Raw genomic sequence first — 19,037 nt, 5'->3', positions numbered from 1 at the left:
AGTAGAGAGAGAATGAAGTGACTGAAGAACAGAGTAATCAACCTGAGACAGTTCCTTGGACAGGATACCTAGCAGTACAGTTTATAAGTCAGAAAGGTGATGGGCCAGGACGGCACAGAGAACGTTAGACGAAGAGAGTGTCCCGGGAGTTCTAAGGCATTAGAAGCAGAGAAGTTAGTGGCAAAGTAGTTTCCTTAAGAGGAAATAAGATGCGGAACCGCGGGTTGAGAATAGGAATCTCACTCACTGGACTCTAGTACTGTGCTGGGTAATGGTGAAGGTATAGGACTGAGTGAGGCAGAACACAGTCATTCTGAGAAGATCAGGAATAATATATGTGAAGATCTTGAAGATGCGCCATGTGTTAAAGGAAACGCTCGTGAAGTATTACACCCGCTATCTACTGTACATAGTTCCCACCAAGTTGCTGTTTAGTAAAAGATTGTTTATTCTTGATTCATTCACTTTTTCTTGCAGTCACTCTTAATTGTTTGTACTGTTTGTTTAATCATTTCTGAACTGATGCAATGGACAAATAGGAAATGGATCGATACCATCAAGTTAGCTTACAGTGGGTTAGAATTTACCAAATGGCTGCAATGAAACAAAGAGTGAAAAATTTAAAGGGGTCTGAATACTTTCCGTACCCACTGTACATTACAAAATGGTCCTGAAGCCAAAAACATTTCTTTCGTGTTAACTTTAAGCCCTTGCATTACTACACTTTATCAAAGGAAACAGAACACAATCACAGGCTCTGTGAAAATCATTAAAAGGAATCTGTCACCAGGTTTCTACTACGTAATTTGAGAGCAGCATAATGTAGGGGCTACAACCCTAATTTCTGCCATTTTTATACAATCCCTGTTTTGTCTCCCAGTTCTCTGAATGCTGAGCTCTCTATAACCCCCCCACACAACATTGATTGGAAGCTTTCTGTGTACACTTCATAGACAGAATGCTGCCATTCAGTGGTAGAATGTGGTTACACAAAGCAGTTGACTCGGAGACACGAGACACCTAGTCATGTAGTAATAATCTCCTGCTGATAAAACGCTGATTTTATTGAATACAGCCCAATAAGTGACACAAAACTGGAATCAGGGTCTCTGCTACTACATTGTATTGCTCTCGGATTACATAGCAAAAGCCTGCTGACCGATTCCCTTTAATCAAATACTGATGAAAATAACTGAGACAGAGCAAACACTGATGAAAATCTGATTCAAAATACTGATGAAAATCTGTCCATATTTTTACTTATGAGAAGTTTTTGATGTCTGAACGAGGCCTTACAAATTATTCCGACCATTGGCAGGAGTTAAATGTCTGTAAAGCTGTGGAATATGATGGCAATATGTAAGCAATTTAAATAAATAAAATAAAATGTGAACATTCAATTGTTTCCAATGGTTCATGCCCTATTTACTTGTTGTTCTGGTGGAGAAATTGCTGTAGTTTTTTTTAAATAGTAATAGAAAGGGAATGGCCTGGCAGCAAAAAATAGCATGGCACAACTAACACAACTAATGCCATTGTGAATTATTCCCTTTATTTTCAGAGCAACAGTTTTGAGTAGTTATGACACCTTCTGGACTGGAGTGGAAACTGACATTATAGAAGCAGTAAGTCTATAAATGATGTACAGAACTGTAAGTTTGGCCATTGTTAGGTCATAAAAATTAATGTATACACTATCCTCTGTGTAATGACCTAGATTGCATTGGATTTGATAGAATACATATCCATAGGCCCAGATTCATCATTTTTGTTTTTCCATTTTTCTGTAGTAAAGTGCTCTTTATGAATGACTTTAGTATGTGTACCGTATTCCCTACAAATGTTGCACCATATATTCTCTTTTTTTTAAGGCTTTCTTTATTACACTTCGACAACTTTGCATATTCAGGTATTTTAGAAAGATTCATAAAATGCGACTTTTTCCAAATATCGCATTTTTTTATGCATCTCACTTTTGTTCTTACCTGGAATAAGGTTTCTGGTGGAGCCAGACTTGGACTGGCCTACAGGAGAACTGGAGAATCCTCTGGTGGGCCACCACCCTCTTATTTGAGCAGTACTTGGCACTAAATACTTGAATACAGAGAAAGGCGACATCTTATTCATTTAACAATCTACCCAGATCATTGTTATATAAATTTGTGATTGAGGATAATGTCACATTTGCATGTAGCTGAAAAGTGGGGCCCTGGAGTTGGTTACTGGTGGGCATGTGGCATCCCAGTCCGACACTGTGTGGAGCTTTTATTTTAGTGCAGTTGAAGACTAAAGGCTCATGCAGACATCCGTGTATAATGGTCTGAGCACGGACCGCTAATTCAAGGACTAGCCATGGTTCTCCAGACCCGATCGTGACAGCTTCATAGAAACATATGAAGCTGCCATGCTCAGATCAGGAGAGCCATAGCCAGTCCATACACTGCGGTCCGAAATTGGACCAAAATCCACAGAAGTCTGCATGAGCTTTAACATGTGGCATTTTAAGGACTTGAGACTTTTTGCATCAAAAAGTCATAAAATGCTTATTTTTTGCATGCGAATACCACAAAACAAAACAAAAAGTGACTTAAAAAATTGCTAATGATGAATATTGTCTAGGCTAGGAATGAGAATAATCATGATATTCTTACATTCGTCCAGTTGCAGATATCTAACTCCACGTGTGGTTCTCAGAAGGTTTGCTTCTCTGAGCCACTGAACTGCAGTCCTGATGACAGCGCTTGTCTCTTCATGTCCTCCGTTCCTACTAGCGATGGATATGTGTTTGAAATGAGTGGACTCACAAATGGATATGTGGCTGTTGGGTTCTCGGATGATACAAAAATGGTGAGATGACATTTTTATATCTTTTAGTTAGAAAAAGGGAATGAATAGATTGGTTTATTTAATCAAACATGCATTTTAAATTGGTTTTACTTATCAAAAGCACGATCTCAAGTAGTGTATAGTGGAAAAGCAAAAATATATATATGTATAAAATAATAGTGTTCATATTTGCTAACAAACCCAGAAATAAATGTCAAAAGTGTTCACAAAGTAAATTATTCCCACACTCTTAGACTGTAGAAACTTCTGTTTGTTTCTGAAAAAGTATTCTAGAAATTTCATGAAGAACACAGGAGTTAATTTCCAGCTGATCCCTTTTATTTTTGGGATATACAATCAAGAGGGATGGAAGGAAATAAAGTTCATTTTCTCCCCGCATCGTTTGGCTAAGTACGGGTACCAGGCGGGATAATAACGCTATTTACCTCCAGATTAACCCCATCTTCAGGCTTTGCAACTAATGCTACTTATATATTAAGGTTCAAGCACTAAACATCATTTACAGTAATCATATTTTAACAAAATGATGTTCTTTTCTTTTGTGTCTTCCAGGGGAATGATGATGTTTATATTTGCACCAAAAACTCTTCTGGGAACGTCTTAGTGCAAGGAGCATATAACACTGGAACTGTCACTCCAACACTCAGAAATACCGTGAGTCCAGAGAAAAAATATAGAATTTAAAGTAGCTTTCATTGTTAAGCACTAGTGTTGAGCCACCCCCGTAGTGTTCGAGTTCGGTTCGGTTCGTCGAACACCCGTGTGTTCGCCGAACTGTTCGTCGAACTGTTCGTCGAACACCTTCGAACACCGTTAAAACCAATGGCAGGCAAACAAAAACACATAGAAACACATAGAAAACACCTTCAAAGGTGTCCAAAAGCTGACAAACTGCTCAGAAGACACAACTAACACATGGAAAAGTGACAAGTACATATAGTCATGCGAAAAGAAAAGAGGTGGAGGAGTAAAAGGAGGGGGGGACACAGATATAGGCATGTCATGCCCTTCTAAAATCCAAAAAGTGAGAAGCCGACACGTTCAGTCCGCTCCTGCCCGTGCCACCTCCGTGTCGCCGGGTTTGTGCCAGAGCCGCGGTGAACCCTGACGGCCAGCCCCCCTCTCCCAATACTGGTGCCTGTCCGCTGGTGGGTCGAGCGAGCCCCCCTGTGGTGGAGGCAGCTCTAAGCTTTTTAATTTAAATTGTCTCTCTAATTTGAATGAATACACTTTAAATCCATTTACAAGGATCTATTGGAGGGCAAGTCTCATGCCAGCAGCCGCGTAATTCCAGCTCCAGTAGCGTCCACTAAAGCTGCTGCAGTTAAAAAGCTTTTATAAGGATCGAGCTCGGCTGTCCACCGCAAGGCATCCTACTGCCAGTCCCAGCCCCTATGCCTTGGGGTGCCTCCTGATGCTCTTCACTGAGTATCCCGTGGTCCCGAAGCATTTCCTTTGAAAAAATTAAGTGTCCAAACTACAGGTGGTGTAGCTTGCTTAACAGCCGGGATAATCCGCTGACTAGCAGACACTGCTACTAGGCACAAAGTATTTCCTGGGCTAGATGCAGTTAAAAATTTGTAATTAGATACTCTCGTTGGATGCTGAGAAAGCATTCCATAGAGTCTCCTGGCACGCCATATATGATTCTCTTAAAAAGCTTGGGGTAGGGGTCTAGGGGACCCTTTTATAGCCAAAATCACGGCCCTGTATCACAATACGTCACCTAGGCTGAAGATAAATGGAACTGTAGCACCCTGAGGGCTCGGTTGCTACAGAGGTATTGCTCCTCACCCAGAGGTGTGATATCTCACTCTCAGGTAAGGATGGAGTGTGTTTCAGGACCCAACACCTGCATGCATTACACCACATTGCCGTGGGGCAGGGCGACCAATATGCCTCTGAGATGGGCACGACAGTCCCTGTCCCTGGCTGGAGTGGGGGGAGGGAACACTGAGGAAGGGGAACCCTGTAGTGCAGGAGCAGGGAGGAAGCAGTTCCTGGGTGCATTGAGACGGAAGTATAAAAGGTGGGCACCATCTTAGTTCAGTGCAGAGAAGTCTGAGCAGAAGTGGCAGGGAGCAGGGGCTCTGCATGAGCTCTGCTCCGGAGGCGGGCCTAGTAACAGAGGCTCAGGCCTGGAAGAGGGAGAAGGAAGGAAGAGGAGCGGAGAAGGCTCCAGGAACGAGGAATGAAGGGATCCCAGGGGTGCGGACGGGCGAGTCGCCACCGCACGCCCGAATCCACCTGCGTGGAGGGGTCAGGCCAAAGGGGGAGACCGGTCCCCGAAACTAGTGGAGGCAGGAAACGACCCTCAGCTAGAAACCGGAGGCTGTGACATTTTATGTGGTGCAGCCCCTCGCTACACCCGCTAGGAAGGCACCACATAGGGTCAGGGAAACTGGCGCCAAGTTTACCAAGAGGAGGCCCAAGGCAGCCGGACAGAAGGGTTGGTAAGAAAGGCCAGACAAAGGACACACAAAGGGGGTCCTGTGAAGCGCTCCAAAGTTATCTGGGAGTTGTCTGAGCCCCTCACCTGGTGAGCACAGTACGACGTGGGCAGCCGTTACCTGCAGACGTGGTCTGGATAATAAGAACTGTGAGTAAAGGCCCTGGACTGCATCACTGACTCCGTGTCGTTACTGCTGCTGCCCTGCACCATCACCCCCATCCTCTGCATACACTGCCCTGAGGCTATACTCCTCCCGTGGGGAGTTATGCTACGCTCTGCTGCACCCACAACACCAGCCTCAGCGGTCTGCCCTGCAGCGGCGGTTCACTCTGACCGCAATCCACGGGTGGCGTAGTCGGACATTTAAACATCAAAACCACATAAATAGTTCCGCCACTGGTTTGACCACCCTGAGCCACGGAACCGGGTCGCCGCCACGAAGACTACAACCACCAGCATCCACCAAAAAGGGTCCGGCTCCGGGTGTCCCAAGGCCAAGGGGGGGTGCATCAGAACATTTTCATCACCTTTCACAATCACCAATGGGACAAGGCAGGGATGTCCTCTGTCCCCTCTCTTATACATCCTAGTGATGGAGCACCTGCTCTCATCAATTCGCCATAACCCCAATATTAGGTGGATTGAGGTGGGAGGCACCGAGTACAAGTGCTCTCTATTTGCTGATGATGTCCTAGTATATATCACTCAATCACATATATCCATCCATGCTGTTATGGCTGAAATAGATCACTTTGTTACATGGTCAAATTTTAAAATCAATGCAGCGAAGTCTGAGGCCCTCGATGTCTCCCTCCCCAAATCCATATAGGATTCCATCCAGTCCAACTTTCCCTTTGCTTGGCCCTCACAGGGTATCAAATACTTAGGAATTCCTATTCATAGAGACCTCTCCCATCTATGTTATCTTAATTTTGGGCCCTTTATTGAACAACTCCATACAGACCACGGTTGGCAAGTTAGAACTGTAAGATTCACTACGTGAACCACTGGTGTTTTGTGGAAAAGCACATGTACACTGTGTTCCAAATTATTATGCAAAAAGTGTTTAGGAGTGATAAGGGAAGAATTTGTTTTTTTGTCAGTTAAACTCATTGATGGTGATGTGTGTCAGGGCTCTTTATATCACTGTAAACAATTGCAGACACCTGTGCTAATTAGTTTGGCAGGTGTGTCCAATGAAAGGCAAGACTACTTAAGAAGGCTGTCTCACATTATTAAGCAGCCTACATTTTCTGCCAAAATGGGAAAGAAAAAGGATGTGTCGGCTGCTGAGAAGCAACAAATTGTGGAGTGTTTAGGTCAAGGCATGACTACAATCAACATTGTGCGATGATCAGGATGAAGTGTATTGGCTATCAAGAAGTATGTAGCTGATTCACAGTACACACGTGTGTGTGCTGATAAGGGCAAATTGAGGACTCTTTCCTACAGGCAATTACGTCAGGTTAAAAGAGCAGCGGCAAAAAAGCCTTGTCATAGCAGCAGACAAGTTTTTGAAGCTGCTGGTGCCTCCAACGTCCCCCGAACAACAAGATGCAGGGTCCTTCAGAGGTTTGCAGCTGTGCATACGCCATCCTGTCGACCTCCTCTATCCACTTCACACAAGCAGAAACTGCTCCAGTGGGCCAAACATTACATGAAGACTGATTTCAAAACTGTTTTGTTCACGGATGAGTGCTGTGCAGCGCTCGATGGTCCAGATGGATGGAGTGGAGGATGGCTGGTTGATGGACACCCCACGCAAACACGGCTACAGCGCCAACAAGGAGGAGGTGGAGTAATGTTTTGGGCTGGAATCATGGGGAGAGAGATTGTCGGCCCCTTTAGGATCCCTGAAGGCGCTAAAGATGAACTCCATAATGTATGTGGATTTTCTCAAACAGCACTTCCTGCCATGGTTCAAGAAGAAGAACCGTGTATTTCACAGCAAGATCATTTTTTTGCATGATAATGCACCATCTCATGCTGCACATAAAACATCTGCATCTCTGGCTGATATGGGCATAAAAGGGGACAAACTTATGGTGTGACCCCCCCATGCTCCCCTGACTTCTACCCCATTCAGAACCTCTGGAGCATCATCAAAAGGAGTGTCTATGATGGCGGGAGGCAGTTCACATCTAAGCAACAGCTCTGGGAGGGTATTCTGTCCTCATGCAAAACAATTGAAGCAGAAACCATCCAAAACCTGACAAATTCAATGGACGAGAGAGTTCAGAAGCTCCTTTCGAACAAGAGGTCCTATGTGAAAATGTAACATCACCTAGAATAAAGTTTTGAGTTGAAAACTGTTTGATTTCAGTTTCTAACAACCTGCTAATGCTTACAATTTCAAAAATGACCATTTTTTTGGTCTTTATTAAAATGAAAAGGTTGATCGAAAAGTTTGGGGGATCTAAGAGTGTGGCAACCCAGTAGTCATGATTACTTCGAATTCTGACACTATGAGGGTCATGTTGCAGGTAGTGCAGCAAGAAGGCACTTATGTGTCTTGCGCATCTCGGAGCCCCAAAATTATTTTCCCGGCTAGATGCAGCTAAAAATTATTATTAATTTTAAATCTGGTGGAGCTTAGTATAGATGGCCTAATAGGATCAGTGCTGCACACTGCTACAAAGCCCAAATTATTTTCCAGTCAAGATACAGATAAACATGATTAGTAATTTGAAAGCTTAAAACGGTTGGTAGGGTGATTTTAACCAATCATCAAGCTTTTACTCTCCCCAGGATGACACAGGGGTAGAAAAGTCGTTTCGGATCCATGATTTGTTCATCTTTATGAACGTGAGTCTGTCTACATTATCAGTGGAGAGCCGCGTGCGCTTATCTGTCAGCACACCACCAGCAGCGCTGAACACACGTTCAGACAGAACGCTGGCTGCGGGGCATGACAAGATCTCCAAGGCGTAAGTGGCTAGCTCCGGCCATTTATCCAGATTGGAAGCCCAAAAAGAGCAAGGGTCCAGTGACACAGTCATGGCTTCAATGTTTACTTGGAGATACTCCTGTACCATCGTCTCTAGGCGTTGACTATGTGTCAGACTTCTTGTCTCCTGTGGCCTTGCAAAGGATGGGCTAAAAAAGTGGTGAAATGATTCCGCAAAATTGATGTTACCAGCAGATACTGTGGTTCTGTTACGGTTTGAGTGCTGAACACTTGACGGTCCCACGGTTGGCAAGTTGGAACTGTGAGATTCACTACGTGCACCACTGGTGTTTTGTGGAAAAGCACATGTAAGATTCTGCAACAGTCTCTGCTGATACTCCTGCATGCGTGCATCCCTTTCTATGGCAGGAATAATTTCTGCAAATTTACTTTTGTACCGGGGATCTAACAGTGTGGCAACCCAGTAGTCAGGATTATTTCTAATTCTCACAATTCGAGGGTCATGTTGCAGGTAGTGCAGCAAGAAGGCACTCATGTGTGTTGCGCATACAGGAGCACCAAGACCCTGTTGTGTTGGTGGCGAGGTAACAATCATGCTTCCTTCCTCTGTCCTCTCCCCCCAACCTCGCACAACAGAAATGTGATCAAGGTCTCCCTCATCTGATGAGTCTTCCATCAGTTCGTCCTCCACTTCTTCCTGGGCTCCTGCACCTTCCTCACTAGTTTGGCTGCTACCATGCGCCCTGGTAAAACAATTTCCCCCACCCTCACATGCCTGCCGCCTTGGTGCTGCCGACCGTCTGGACCTTGCAGATATTAGCCCTTCCGCATACAACTCCTCCTCCTCTACTTCCTCCACCTCCTCTTGTGCCACCACCTGACTCCGAATTCTGTTTAACATGTGCTCCAGCATGTAAATCACTGGAATAGTCATGCTGATAATGGCATCGTCAGCACTAAACATCTTCGTCGCCATTTCAAAACTTTGCAGAAGGGTGCATAGGTCCCTGATCTGAGACCACTCCTCCAGCGTGATTTGCCCCACCTCTGGATCTCGTTGGCCCAGGCTATACGTCAGAACGTATTGCACCAGGGCTTGTCGGTGCTGCCACAGTCGCTGCAACATGTGCAGAGTTGAATTCCACCGGGTAGGCACATCGCATTTTAGCCGGTGAAGTGGCAGGCCCAACGACTTCTGTAGAGATGTAAGTCGCTGAGCTGTGGGATGCGAACGGCGGAAGTGAGCACACAGCGACCGTGCCCTCTGCAGAAGGCCATCTAGTCTGGGATAGTGGGCTAAAAATTGCTGGACAACCAGGTTCAACAGGTGAGCCATACAAGGCACGTGTGTGACATTGCCCCGGCGAAGGGCCGCACCCAGGTTTGCAGCATTGTCGCACACGGCCTTCCCTGGTTTCAGGTCCAGTGGAGACAACCATTCATGAAATTGGTTCTCCAGAGCTGACCACAACTCCTCAGCTGTGTGACCTCACATTTCCCAGATATTTCAAAGTATAAACCACCTGATGACGTTGAGCCCTACTGCCAGCATAGTAAGGAGGTGTGCAGGATCCCTTCTGCACAGTTAGAAAGCTTGTGGCATGACCAGACAGGCTTTGGGTGCAGGTGGAAGACCGAGAGGAGGTTGAGGAGGCAGAAGCAGTGGAGGAACTTTGACATAAAGAGGATTGACGCACAACTCGTGGGGACGGCAAGACTTGGACAGCAGCCCCTTGTCCTGCTGTCACCATAGTTACCCAGTGCCAAGTCAGCGACATGTAACGCCCCTGTCCATGCCTACTCGTCCAAGTGTCTGTGGTGAAATGCACCCTGTCACACACAGAGTTTCTCAAAGAAGCGGTGATGTTGTGTGCGACATGCTGGTGGAGCGCAGGCACACCTTTCTTTGAGAAGTAGTGCCGACTGGGCATCTGGTACTGGGGCACTGCGACGGACATAAGGTCTCGAAAATCCTCTGTGTCCACCAGGCGGAAAGGCAGCATTTCTGTAGCCAACAGCTTGCAGATGGTGAAATTCAACTTCTTAGCTTTCTCATGGCTAGGAGGAAATGGTCTTTTACTTGTCCACATCTGAGGGACCGAGGGCTGGCTATTGTGCTTAGACGGGGTTGATAAGGGTGTCCCCGGCAAACTGCCGGTCTGTGAGGAAGATGCAGGCGGACATGTTAGGTTGCCTTGATCCAAAGGTGGTGCTATCGATGTCGGACAGCGCTCAACACCAGCTGGTGTTACCACCTCCAAAGAAAATGATGACCTGCCAATCACGCTGGCTGTTGCGGGTAAAGAGGTGGCAGGTCTGCGCCCCAAAACAGGTGTGACTGCTGTCCCCCCAGTCACAGAGGATGAAGAGGCCGCGGATGCACAAGATATGGCATACGGTGGTTGGCCCGGCCGGCTAGGCCGCATTCTAGCACACTGAGCTTCCCACTGCAACTTATGCTTCATGTCCATGTGCCGGTTCATGCATGAAGTACTCAAACTATGTATTTTTTGGCCTCTACTTAGCTTTTGCTGACAAATGTTACAGATAACACGAGTTGGGTCATCTTTATCGATCTGAAAAAATGCCCAGGCTATGCAAGGCTTAGCACCCATGCGACCTGAAGAGCCACCACGACTTGTGGTGAGAGGCAGAGTTGTGTTTGAGGATGCAGTTGTTGACGTGCTTCCAGTACTACGTCTCTGTCCAGGAAGGCGCAACCTGACCTCGTCGTCACTAGCATCTTCCTCCACCTCCTCTGCTGACCTCATCTCTTGGCTGACTGTGGGTTGACAGTAAGTGGGATCTCCAACCTCATCATCATCACCCTGTGCGTTATCACACCCGTCATCCTCAGAGCCAACCTGTTCCTGCCCTGACAAAAAACTAAAGTTGTCGCTCCAATCAGGTATTTGAGTCTCATCATCGTCTTCCTCATTGTCTCCACCAACAGGAGTTACAGTTTGGGAATGAGGGTCTACATTATGGTCAGAACCTTCTGCGTCTGGTCCTGGATCCGACTCATAAAGATTCTGGGCATCAGTGCAGATCATTTCCTCGTCTGGATTCACAGAAGCGCTGGAGTCGACCTCTGATTCCCAGGCTATAGTATGAGTAAACAGCTCTGCAGACTCAACCATCTGTTCTACCTCATACTCAGACGGGCAGCTGGAGATTTGGGAGCTGTGAGGAAGCAAGTGCGATTGGGGTGACACCTTTGAGGACTGGAGTATTTGTGATGTTGAAGTTGATGTGGAGGAGAGCCCACTTAAAGGAGCACTTGATATCCATTGAAGCACCTGCTGTTTTTGTGCCTCATCTGGAATTTGTAGCGATTGGCGTGGCCGTAAGAAAGGGATCTTATCACATTGTCCGCTAAAAGAAGTAGACATTTTAGTTTGGCTGGAAGATGGTCTTTCTTCTGCAGATGTTACTGTTGCTTTAACACCTACCCCACGGACACAACCTTTTTTCCCCTTCCCAACACGCCTATTCCCCTTTCCACCAGCAGCAGGCCTTTTTCCACTCATTTTGGTGGTTAACTAATTCACAACTCTGGAGTTGTTTGCACAAAAAAACAATGGATGGGAACCGAGCAGAGCTGAGTGGCCAAACTGTGGTATTAGGCCAAAACTATTGGCTGGGTTAGATGCAGAAAAAAATTATATTCAATTTGCAACCTGATGGAGGTCAGTATAGATGGACTAATAGAACAAGTCCCACACACAGCTAGAAGCCCAAATATTTTTTCAGAGGTAGATGCAGAAAAAAATTGTATTCAGTTTGCAACCTGATGGAGGTCAGTATAGATGGACTAATAAAACAAGTCCTACACACAGCTAGAAGCCCAAATATTTTTTCAGAGGTAGATGCAGAAAAAAATTGTATTCAGTTTGCAACCTGATGGAGGTCAGTATAGATGGACTAATAAAACAAGTCCTACACACAGCTAGAAGCCCAAATATTTTTTCAGAGGTAGATGCAGAAAAAAAATATATTCAGTTTGCAACCTGATGGAGGTCAGTATAGATGGACTAATAGACACAGTCCCACACACTGCTAGAAGGCCAAATATTTTTTCAGAGCTAGATGCAGACAAAAAATTATTTTTAATTTGCAACCTGATGGAGGTCAGTATAGATGGACTAATAGAGAAAGTCCCACACACTGCTAGAAGGCCAAATATTTTTTCAGAGCTAGATGCAGATAAAAATTATTTTTAATTTGCAACCTGATGGAGGTCAGTATAGATGGACTAATAGAGAAAGTCCCACACACTGCTAGAAGGCCAAATATTTTTTCAGAGCTAGATGCAGAAAAAAATTATATTCAGTTTGCAACCTGATGGAGGTCAGTATAGATGGACTAATAGAACAAGTCCCACACACAGCTAGAAGCCCAAATATTTTTTCAGAGGTAGATGCAGAAAAAAAATATATTCAGTTTGCAACCTGATGGAGGTCTGTATAGATGGATTAATAGAACAAGTCCCACACACAGCTAGAAGCCCAAATATTTTTTCAGAGGTAGATGCAGAAAAAAATTATATTCAGTTTGCAACCTGATGGAGGTCTGTATAGATGGATTAATAGAACAAGTCCCACACACAGCTAGAAGCCCAATATTTTTTCAGAGGTAGATGCAGAAAAAAAATATATTCAGTTTGCAACCTGATGGAGGTCAGTATAGATGGACTAATAGAGAAAGTCCCACACACTGCTAGAAGGCCAAATATTTTTTCAGAGCTAGATGCAGACAAAAAATTATTTTTCATTTGCAACCTGATGGAGGGCAGTATAGATGGACTAATAGAGAAAGTCCCACACACTGCTAGAAGGCCAAATATTTTTTCAGAGCTAGATGCAGATATAAATTATTTTTAATTTGCAACCTGATGGAGGTCAGTATAGATGGACTAATAGAGAAAGTCCCACACACTGCTAGAAGGCCAAATATTTTTTCAGAGCTAGATGCAGAAAAAAATTATATTCAGTTTGCAACCTGATGGAGGTCAGTATAGATGGACTAATAGAACAAGTCCCACACACAGCTAGAAGGCCAAATATTTTTTCAGAGGTAGATGCAGATAAAAATTATTTTTAATTTGCAGCCTGATGGAGGTCAGTATAGATGGACTAATAGAGAAAGTCCCACACAGTGCTAGAAGGCCAAATATTTTTTCAGAGCTAGATGCAGACAAAAAATTATTTTGAATTTGCAACCTGATGGAGGTCAGTATAGATGGACTAATAGAGAAAGTCCCACACACTGCTAGAAAGGCCAAATATTTTTTCAGAGCTAGATGCAGACAAAAAATTATTTTGAATTTGCAACCTGATGGAGGTCAGTATAGATGGACTAATAGAACAAGTCCCACACACTGCTAGAAGGCCAAATATTTTTTCAGAGCTAGATGCAGACAAAAAATTATTTTGAATTTGCAGCGTGATGGAGGTCAGTATAGATGGACTAATAGAACAAGTCCCACACACTGCTAGAAGGCCAAATATTTTTTCAGAGCTAGATGCAGAAAAAAATTATATTCAGTTTGCAACCTGATGGAGGTCAGTATAGATGGACTAATAGAACAAGTCCCACACACTGCTAGAAGCCCAAATATTTTTTCAGAGCTAGATGCAGAAAAAAATTATATTCAGTTTGCAACCTGATGGAGGTCAGTATAGATGGACTAATAGAACAAGTCCCACACACTGCTAGAAGCCCAAATATTTTTTCAGAGCTAGATGCAGAAAAAAATTATATTCAATTTGCAACCTGATGGAGGTCAGTATAGATGGACTAATAGAATGATGCTATGCCCAAAAGATTTTACTTCACCAGGTGCAGTAAAAAAAATTGGTATTCTATACACAGGTGGTATATCTTGCAACACAAATAGGCTACTCCACTGACTAACACACTCTGCAATAGGCCAAAAAGGATTAGCTTTGCTAGATTCAGCCAAATGCTGTGAAAAAAACTTGCACAGCACTGGCACAGACCTGCCTGGCAAAAACTGATAGGAACTGATGTAACCTAGTCCTGAAAAGGACTGCAATTACAATTAGTCTTTACTCCCACAATCTATCTATTTAAGAGCACAGACCTGCCTGATAAAAGTCGTAGGAAATGCTGTAACCTAGTCCTTAAAAGGACTGCAATCACAACTATTCCCTACTCCAAAGCTATCTGTAGATTTTTGCGAAAATTGGCTTGAAATTAACAAGGTATAGTGCACACAGCAACAGCGGTGCCGTCTAACACGCAGCTGCAGCAGTGAGAAAATGGTGGCGACGGGGAAAATGGCTTGGTCTTATAGGGCAAGGACATGTGACATACACTGCCAATGACACATGCCCTTGCTTGTGTGAAAAAAAGCACTTCGCTCCGTGTGTGCGCTGCTGATAGGCTGACAGATTGCACCTCCCCACTGTAAATGCGGGAAAGAGAAAAAAAAATGGAGATCTTCATTATTCCTGCAGAGATCCATCCCCTGCCCCTCCCCCCACCCCGCTGTACACTCAAACTGCGTATTAACATTAATTTTCATCATTACTGAGAAAAAATCCAGTTATGATTTTGGTGCACGAACAGTTATCAAACATAACCTCGAACAGCCGAATTTTTCTCAAATCGTTCGTGTTCGCCGAACGGCTCGAACACCGCCCAAAACAGCTCGAATTTTAGATTGGCGAACAGTTCGAGTCGAACAACGCTCATCTCTATTAAGCACTCAAGCCTTTTTGATTTTTAAATAAATCATTAGTAGGCTATTTGGATTGTTGTGCCTAACAAAATCCTGTAGCCCTTGTTCACATAGTTCAGCTGCAAGTAAGCAGACTGCAACAGCTCCAAGCCTTCACAAGGGGTCATGTGAATATCACCGGCACCTCCCTAAAGCAAACACAAAGTATTTAAACACCCAGGCTTGGGTCTCAATTAGTCAGAGGGAGGTAGCCACTGGGTCCTAGAGTGAGACAGATCTAAGAAGGTATCTGTAATACCAAATGAAGAGATCTCCTTTAGCCAACTGCAGGGTGACTGTCACATCTAACATACCCGTGACAGTACCCTCTCCTCTACGAGTGGCCTCTGGACACTCAGGACCAGGTTTCTCAGGATAACAAGTGTGAATGAGCAAGTGTCTTGGCAAAACCACCTGCAGAAACCAGTAGGTCAGAAATAAAATCCATGGATAAATGTGTGGGTGGTAACCGTATGCACCAAAGAACCGTCACCTTCCAGTGGATTCTTGACGATGATTATTAATGGCAAATTCTGCCAGCGGTAAGTAGGATGCCCAATCCTCCTGATTTTCAGAGACAAAACACCTGAGGTAGGTCTCCAAATTCTGATTGACACGCTCAGTCTGTCCATTCGACTAAGGGTGGAAGGCAGAAGAAAATGACAGCTGCACCCCCAGTTGAGAACAGAATGCTTTCCAGAACTTGGAAACAAACTGGGTACCCCGATCTGAAACCAAATCGGAGGGAACCCAGTGAAGCTTCATGATCTCATTTATAAACATCTCAATTCTTCAAGGAAGAAAAAGCCTGGAGGGAGGCATCCTACCATTTGGAAAAATCAGACTCCTTCCTAGTCATGTCAGTAAGGGGTTTCACGAAAACTGAGTAATTTTGGATGAATTTCCGGTAGAAATTAGAAAAGCCCAGAAAACGTAGAGCCTTCAGGTTCTCGGGATGGTCCCAATCAAGGACTGCACGGATCTTCTCCGGATCCATCCGAAAATCTGAAGATAACAACAAGTACCCCAAAAACTGTACCTCCTGAACTGCGAAAACACATTTTTCTAGTTTGGCATAAAGTTTATTATACCTTAGTATCTGGAGTACCTGTTTAACATGCCCCGATGTGTCTCAAAATCAGGTGAGTAAACCAAAATATCGTCCAGATAGACCACCACAAACCTCCCCACTAAATGATGGAAGATATCATTTATGAAATGCTGGAACACCGCAGGTGCATTGGTCAAACCAAAAAACATAAGCAGACTCTCGAAATGCCCTTCAAGGGTATTGAACTCTGTTTTCCATTCGTCCCCTTCTCTGATTCTAACCAGATTGTAGCTCTCCTTAAATCAAACTTGGAGAATACCTTAGATCCCACAACCTGGCTGAACAAATCTGGAATCAGAGGAAGAGGGTATGGATCTTGGATGGTGATTAGATTTAATTCCCGAAAATCTAAACAGGGATGTAGACCGCCATCTTTTTTCTTCACGAAGAAGAACCCTGCCGCCATGAGTGAAAATGAGGGCCTGATGTGTCCCTTCACCAGACTTTCCGCAATAAAATCCTTTATGGCTTGTCTCTCAGGGACAGAAAGATTATACAGTGAGGAAGTAAGCAGACTGCAACAGCTCCAAGCCTTCATAAGGGGTCCTGTAAATATCACCGGCACCTCCCGAAAGCAAACAGGAAGTATTTAAACACCCAGGCCTGGGTGTCAATTAGCTGGAGGGAGGCAGCCGCTGGGTCCTAGAGTGAGACAGATCTAATTAGTTGTCTATAATGCCAAACAAAGAGATCTCCTGCAACCAACTGCAGGGCGACTGTTTGTCACATCTGACACACCCGTGACAATATTTGCAACAAAACTGTGAAAGAACAGTTTTATCTGGATCTAAGTATGATTTTTTCTAATTTACATCCGATTTTCTGAGTGCTGTCCATTTTCACACAACTTCATTAAAAATGTACATGATCATATACAGTTTCCTAGGTTTATAATAGAAATGTATCCATAAAAATCGGATGCCATTCAGATGTTCCATGTGGGATCCAGTTTTCTTTTTTTTACGCACCCATAGAATTGAATTGAGTCTCACCGAGACTTGGAAGACAGTAGTGCATGTTGCGATTTTTTTTCTCACAGTCGGACCAAGAAGAAAATCGTTCATCTGAACCAAGCTATTGAATAACATGGATCAGTGTGCTGTCTGTGTGATTACAATCAGATAGCACATGTGTGATTTATACATTTGTCCATGTGAACGTATTTTTGGTTCAAGTGTTGCCTATGGAAAAAACTGACAGCACTCGAAACAATGTTATTCAATTCATATCACCGTTTTTTACATGGACTGAATGTTCACATGAAAAAAATTGCAGCATGCATTAGTCTCTTCCATACTTTAGAGATGGGTGCACAAAAAAAAAAATAATCAAAAGAGGATCAACCATCTAGTATCTGATTTTTACTGCTACATTGTCATCATAAGGCCACGTTCACACGTTCAAAATTTGGTCAGTATTTTACATCAGTATTTGTAAGCCAAAACCAGGTGAGGAACAATCGGAGGAAAAGTATAATAGAAACACGTCACCACTTCTGTATTTATCACCCACTCCTGGTTTTGGCTTACAAATATTGATGTGAAAATAAGAATAAAATAATTTCACAGGTGGGGACACAGCGGGAGCAGACACTACTACCCTCATCATTGTCCCTGCTGGTGCTGATTGCAGCATCGGCAGGGAACCATGATGAGGGCAGTGTCCAGCACCTGGCACTTGGGAACAGCGTTAACTGTAAACTGATTCCCAGGTGCCGGTACGTGTGATCCTGATGCTACACACGGGCGGCACACGGTTGCCATATGTGTGACACACTCGGACACACGGGACACGGATATCTCTGGTTCCCAGAAATATCCGGACGTGTGAAACTGGCCTAATAGCGTTATTTCTGGGGACAGGTTCCCTTTAAACGCAGCTATTTGCTGTGGTTTTGCCTTGTTTTTTTTGGTGCAGATTACATCTATGATTTGTCTTCCATACAATGTTAATAAAGTTAATTTTATTTATTTTAATGCAACATTTTTGTACTTTCTCTTTGCTTCTTATGGGTGAACAAAACCCTACAAAAACAATGAAGAATTGACATGCGGCAGATTTTCAAAAATGCTGCAGTGCTCAAATTCAGTCAGAAAAAAAAAGCTGTGTGTGCATGAGATTACTGAAAGCTCATTGCTTTTGCTCTTACTGTAAAACACAGCTTCTTTTCTGCAGAAAAAAAAACACAGCAAAAAAAAACAAAAACACTGCAAACGCTCCATGTGTGAACATAGCCTAACAGTCTGGGTTGGACATGCCATTGGTGCAACCTGTCCACACAGGAGCCCAAGGTGTTAGGGGGGCCGCTTACACCTCCAAAGCAGTAAGCAGCTTTAGGCCACATTCACACGTTCAGTATTTGGTCAGTATTTTACCTCAGTATTTATAAGCCAAAACCAGAAGAAGAACAATCAGAGGAAAAGTATAATAGAAACACGTCACCACTTCTGTATTTATCACCCACTGCTGGCATTGGCTTACAAATACTGAGGTAAAATACTGACCAAATACTAAACGTGTGAACGTGGCCTTAGTCACAGATACATAAAGGGTCCCATTTGCTGTTATCACACACGGGCCCTCTTCTGTTTGTGTCCGCACTGCTAACAGTGCATAGCCCTTATGGTAGGGTCACACGACTGATTTCTCACCATTCGAGAAAAACGGTCCTATGTTGATCAGTCTCTGATCAGACTGGGATACGTTTGTCTCAGAGATGGAGAGAAAAAATAAGTTTCTCCCATTTCTCCACCTTCTTCATTATGTTAGTGCATGAAAATCGTACCGCACTCAGATGTCACCTGAGTGCGGTACAATTTTTTTTACAGACCTATAGACTTGCATTACTGAGTTTGATTCAACACTCGGATCTAAATCGGACATGTCACCGATTTTTTCTTTGGACCGCTCAGTCAAGGGAAAAAATCGATCATGTGCACAGCCCCATAGACTACCAAGGGTACAAGTGCTATCT

At 44.0% G+C, this 19,037-nt stretch overlaps 1 protein-coding gene across 1 annotated transcript in view; it reads left to right on the top strand.

Annotated features, from left to right (window-relative positions):
• LOC141156738 (putative ferric-chelate reductase 1) overlaps positions 1 to 19,037 on the top strand; it is an 83,757-nt gene that overhangs the window by 14,197 nt on the left and 50,523 nt on the right. The window contains exons 5-7 of the mRNA XM_073643066.1: positions 1,562 to 1,625; positions 2,662 to 2,847; positions 3,400 to 3,501. Of these exons, the coding sequence (XP_073499167.1) occupies positions 1,562 to 1,625; positions 2,662 to 2,847; positions 3,400 to 3,501 (352 nt within the window). The remainder of the gene's footprint in view (positions 1 to 1,561; positions 1,626 to 2,661; positions 2,848 to 3,399; positions 3,502 to 19,037) is intronic.

This window comes from Phyllobates terribilis, unplaced genomic scaffold, assembly GCF_046119375.1.
Source record: "Phyllobates terribilis strain yellow unplaced genomic scaffold, ASM4611937v1 Scaffold_8__6_contigs__length_399053987, whole genome shotgun sequence".
NCBI lineage: Eukaryota > Metazoa > Chordata > Amphibia > Anura > Dendrobatidae > Phyllobates > Phyllobates terribilis.
This window is presented reverse-complemented; position numbering and strand designations above follow the sequence as displayed.